General features: G+C 44.0%; 1 protein-coding gene across 1 annotated transcript in view; it reads right to left on the bottom strand.

Annotated features, from left to right (window-relative positions):
* Positions 1-3,181: 3,181 nt before the first annotated feature.
* The window catches only part of T265_03490 (hypothetical protein), a gene marked incomplete at both ends in the record, with an annotated part of 35,704 nt that continues 33,164 nt past the window's right edge, over positions 3,182-5,721 (bottom strand). The window contains one exon of the mRNA XM_009167990.1: positions 3,182-3,515. Coding sequence (XP_009166254.1) covers positions 3,380-3,515 — 136 coding nt within the window. The remainder of the gene's footprint in view (positions 3,516-5,721) is intronic.

Genomic DNA, 5,721 nt, shown 5'->3' with positions numbered 1-5,721 from the left:
GTTCGTGGGTTCGTCCTCTGGAGTTTCGTTAGATGCGCACTGCTGATGATTCCCAATACGGACGAAACAGCTGTACAGTGCTTTTCAGCATAGATTGGCTTCATTTACAGGACGAACTCTCCACACGAAAAATCCCAAATCTCCTCACACTACCGACGTTGCATCTTTATTATCGTCTGTTGATCATGTTCTCTTCGATTACAACCGCTCGCGAAAAAATGATCACCTCGTCGATAGTATGTGTGACTCACCATTACGTCACATACTAGTTTCCACGTATATCGTTGCAACCATAAGCTTACAAGCGGGTACTGTTGCCAAAGTCAAGTAGCAAATTTTCAAGTTCATTGGATTAGTACCGATCGATAGAGTCCTGCAACAAACGTGGCAACAGGTCATCCCGCCCTTATTGAGCCTTGCACACAGTGGACGGGTGCAGAACTGTCATAACTAATGCAGTGTCCTGTAAATGTGTGGGCTTCGCGTACACGGTTCCTTCTGGTTAGAGTTGATGAACTGAAAGGTCACATGCACAAGCCATCCGTGTCATCGATTGTGCGTCATTCATTCGACTCGTCAGCAGTCTAGGATGACTCACGCTAACGGTTTGGTCCACGTAACTGATTCGATTCCCTCGAACGCCATAACAGTGCTTCCTTATTCGTGATGTGCAATCTTTGGATGTACCTTCGAACTCCTACGGAGATATCTCCCGGATCGGAATGCGGATGCTTTGTTTGCTGTGTTAGCTTCCGAAGGATGCTGTGAACTCCATTTCTAAAGAGTTCTGCCACGGTTGTGATCATCCTCGCCACGATTTTCCTCGTTCCATCCGTCAGCCCAACGATATCGGAATTAGTCCACTCGTATTGTGTCATTACTATCCTCATTATTGTATCAAAAGCGACCACACCACCAGAACTGCAATTTATTGCGCAAGGATTCTAAATGCTTGCTTGAGCTTGCTACAGACGAGGTCAATGCATCAGTAGAGTGTAATCGGCTTTCTAGCCGTTCATCAAGAAAACGTCACCTTATTTGCAGCGCCCGGCTTCCAAATTAACTCATTTAAGCGGACCATTCTTCGAAAGAAGGTCGAGATATTGCAAAATTTGGATTCTAGCAACAGATTAACCTACAAATCGTTGATACGCTGAGTGAGAGGGAATGGTGTCTTAAAAAACACTGAAAAAGGAATGTGGATGCCATCCTGTTTAGTGCACTGTGAACAGAATGAAAAGTCATCAATGACTACAGAGGCGGAAGCATAGAGACGGCCAACATGTTGATGCTTTCGGAGCAAAAAGTTCTGCACAGCAAATGAAAGGCTGTATCTAAGGGTTGGTTTGCTTTTCTAGTTTATACATCGAGACAACGTTGTACGGTTCCAGTGATTCGATCGTGGTGGGCGCATTGCAATATCTGTATTTATGGGACTTTGGTAACGAGCGCCAACGCTTTACTGCACGAACAAACAACTTGAGGGTTACTCAACCTAATCGTGAAAAGGTCAAGCATTTATAAACTTGTAGTCTTCCGGTGCATGTCTTCAACCGAGGCCTATGCTCTCACCAACTGGCAACTTCTGCTTGAGCAACACGTGTTTCCCAACGAACACAGGCTTTTTGTGACAGTCGGCCGTGGTCACTAAACCATCGAAATGGAATATACTGCTGTTCTTAACGAGGAACATGTCGTTTATTGAACGCAACGATGAGCCCATGAAGCACGTAGTACCGCACTTGGCTTCCTTTTTTTTCCGTTGAATTCTATCGTTTCGCAATGTCCTTTTAAAAAACACAATACGCTAATGAGTAGTTCGTATTCTTGTGCAACTAAAGTGAGAACAAATTATTGCTNATCTGATTTGCAGCGCCCGACTTCCAAATTAATTTATTTAAGCGGACCATTCTTCGGAAGAAGATCCGGACATTGCAAAATTTGGATTCTAACAATAGATGAACCTACAACTCTTTGATACGCTGAGTGAGAGGGAACGATGTCTTAAAAAAACACTGAAAAAGAAATGTGGATGCCATCCTTTTTAGTGTACTGTGAACAAAATGAAGTCATCAATGACTACAGAGGCGGAAGCATAGGGACAGTCGGCGCGTTGACGCTTCCGCAGCAAAAAGTTCTGCACAGCAAATGAAAGGCTGTATCTAAGGGTTGGTTTGATTTTCAAGTTTATACATCGAGACATCGTTGTACGGTCCCAGTGATTCGATCACGGTGGGCGCATTACAATATCTGTATTTCTGGGACTTTGGTAACGAGCGCCAACGCTTTACCGCACGAACAGACAACTTGAGGGTTACTCAGCCTAATCGCGGAAAGAGGAAACATTTATAAATTTGTAGTCCCCTGGTGCATGTCTTCAACCAAGGCCTATGCTCTCACCAACTGACAACTTCTGCTTGAGCAACACGTGTATTCCCAACGAAGAGGTTTTTGTGACAGTTCGGGTGGGCCGTAGTCACTGAACCATCGAAATGGAATGTACTGCTGTTCTTAATGAGGAACATGTCGTTTATTGAACGCAACGATGAGCCCATGAAGCACGTAGTACCACACTTGATTTCCTTTTTTTCGTTGAATTCTATCGTTCCCCAATGTCCCTTTAAAAGTAGTTCGTATTCATGTGCAACTAAAGTGAGAACTAATTATTGCTGTGACACCCCGTCACTCCTACAAAATCGATTAAACAATGCGTTTCCGTCTGCAGTCCGTTTTATAGGAATCCTCATTTCCAAATGGAGCCGACTAACCGCAGTAGGCGAACCAACCGACTTGGCCTTTCCCAACGTGGCCAATAATTGTCGTTTCAGTTGATTTTGCTCTGAATAGAAAATTTCCCGTCCTTCCTCTACACATTGGATTTCATCCAAGTGCACTGATCTGGTTGTGGCGTATTTGGTTACCTAGTTGAACGATACTATTCACATCTTTCTTATAATGATAATAAAAATCGTCCACGTATAATATCCTTCCGGTGTATTGCTGTTATGCCACCCAAGGGAAGTAAGAATGCTGCGGTACTGCCAGGCTGCTCAAGCCTAGACAGGGGGAGTCGAGTGGCAGAGGTAGGATTCGAATCACGGACCTTCCGGTCAGCAAATTCACGCTCCAACCAATGAGTGATCTGGTCCCTCCAGCAATAGAAGACGTTTTGAAAAACAACCTCGTATATTTTTGAAAAGATAGGCGCCGGTTCTCATGTCAGTTACCTGTTTTTGCCAGCTAACCTACCAGTCTTGTTCGAAGAAATCTGGTTGCTACAAATCATACTGTGAAAAAGGTGAATGGTGCATAGTCATCTTGTGGAAGTGGTTGATCTTGCTTCCGCCGATCTCCCTGTTTTGTTGTTCCATGACTCGTATCACTTCTTTGGAGGTAGGCAAACGACTCGTAGAGATTCCGTGGTCAGATCAACTTCGTGCGCATTGGCTTCAGCTATGATATTTCGAATTATCTCTGACACAGTTTGTTCGATAATGCTGCGAAGTGCGGTGCTCCTGCGAAGAACAGCAGAGAAACCACGGTGAGGTATTTTATGTCATTTGCACAGTTAAATTTGTGGATCTTATCACACCTGGAATGACTGTATGACTTTAAATGCTGTGTACTTTCCATTGGGAGGATGTATCCTATAACTCATATGACATCAAAATTCGGTAATCGTGGGCGACCTTGAACTGCGTACACCATCACAGTCATTCTCCGGTGTCTGCAGTATTTGAACGGTGTATTTTCCGTCACAAATCAGCCGTTGCCGGCCTCTATCCCACGCACTATTGGTGTTTCCCACACGATTACTAGGATTATTATGCATCGATCAGTGTCCATAAGGTAAACTGTCATTACCTTTGCGAAGAAACGCTTCCAAGGGGGAGAGAGAGACTGGTTTATAACGGCTCCGCAACAGACTGGTCGTTCTTCAGACAGTTTGAAAGCCACGCATGGGTAAAAGGGCTTTCCTAGATTCCTACAGGTTATTTCATAGATGAGTTTTGAAAACAGCAATTTCCTCTGTCTAAAGAACGGTTCTGTCCAACTGCTAACTATTCTACGGTCTATTTCGTATTGTAGGTACACCAAATTTTGTTCTACAAGGTTTGTTGGAGGCCGATAATCATATCTCACTTAAATCGAATGTACTTCTGGTGACTGTGTCATATTCTCATGGGAATCTTTTGCAGCATAGCTGACTATGAGGTTGTGAAGTAGAAGGCCTGGAGCATCTCACGACCCAAAGTTCCATGCAACAACCAAGCCTGGACGTGAACTTTCTATGCTGTACACTCCATACAGAAAAGCCCTTGATCCGGTTCAGAAAAGATCAGCCACTAAAGGCCTTTCGCTACAACTGGAATTCACTGAGGTCGAACTGCGACTACTCGGTGATAAATCCTACGCAGATATAAGTTGCATGTGGTCTCCTGTACGAAGTACTTTGGCATGCGTAGACAAATCGTTTCCATACACTGATTGCTCGGTCATGTCACTTCAATGAGTTCCGTCTCACTGAAAAATCGCTGCTCATAGTGGTTGCCGGTTCAGTTGGTGTACATCTTTGGATAGATCCCAAGGGCTCAGAATGCGCACTCGAGATCCGAGAATTTCTTTTTCTGGTATGCATACCTTCAGGTAATGTGTAGTATAATTCCATATAAATGGCAACATTATCGCTTAGTACAGTGATTGCTCCATAGTTTGCCATTCAGTTTGAAGTCAGAGGTCAATCCACGTCCCTGAATAGGTTAGACAGTAGTTTTGTCTTGACACGGACCACTTAAAATCTGTTGGACGTTGAAAGCCTTCACCTTTTGACATCGTGCTATTTTACCCTCACTTCACTGCTTCGTAAAGATTTCTTAAACTTCAGAGTACGTACCACCCCCAGGAGATTAGCTTACTAAGAAAGAAATATCTGTTTCTATGGACAGACTTTATGACAGAATTCCCTGTTTCAGTTTTCTGAGAAACAAACTAACCAGAACCTTGTAGAGTACGATTTCTTGTCATGGGATTTGATTTCTCAGTGTGACTNCGGCCAAGAATTCAGGACACTTGTCGGTCCGGCATCAAGCCGAGTTCTGATTAGTCGAGGGTCCAGATTCAACAACCAATCATGACCCAGTATTGGCCGAATGTCGGTTGCCCATGGCGCATCCAGAACGCGTTAGAATTTCCCAAGTTATTGCCGCTTCCGCTATATATATATGAAGCGCTGTACAAGTGTTCCTGACTTCCTTTTGGGCGTTAATATACCTTGTGTATATTCGGGGGTTGTTTTGACGTGGGCTTGGTGTGCTCAGACCGAGAATTAAGCTCAGAAAAATGCCGTTTCTACACTGTGTTAATGACAATAATAACAATGACAACTAATGATCAGAACACAATATATCTGGGAAATGTAGGAATTTCAAGACAAGAACTAAGGTTCACACCACAGCGACTGGTGGCCGAGGCGATTGAACCGGTAAGCGTGTGGAGAACGGTTTTAAATCTGTTGAGATGACACTGGGCAGGGTGTAGTTATTGGTGAGATGGTCTGGGTCTAAAAGTACAAAATTCGAGCAGAGAAGGATCTGCTTAACCCAATCCAACTGGCCCGACAACTCTTAACTCACACAGACCAAAGCATCTGTGGACGACACCTAAGAGGAATATTCCACTAAGGTATTCCGGAATCCGGATCCAAGAGAAAATCCCTCCTAA

Source organism: Opisthorchis viverrini (assembly GCF_000715545.1).
Source record: "Opisthorchis viverrini unplaced genomic scaffold opera_v5_50, whole genome shotgun sequence".
Lineage (NCBI taxonomy): Eukaryota > Metazoa > Platyhelminthes > Trematoda > Opisthorchiida > Opisthorchiidae > Opisthorchis > Opisthorchis viverrini.
The sequence above is the reverse complement of the archived record's forward strand: the minus strand, read 5'-3'. Positions and strand labels throughout refer to the sequence as shown.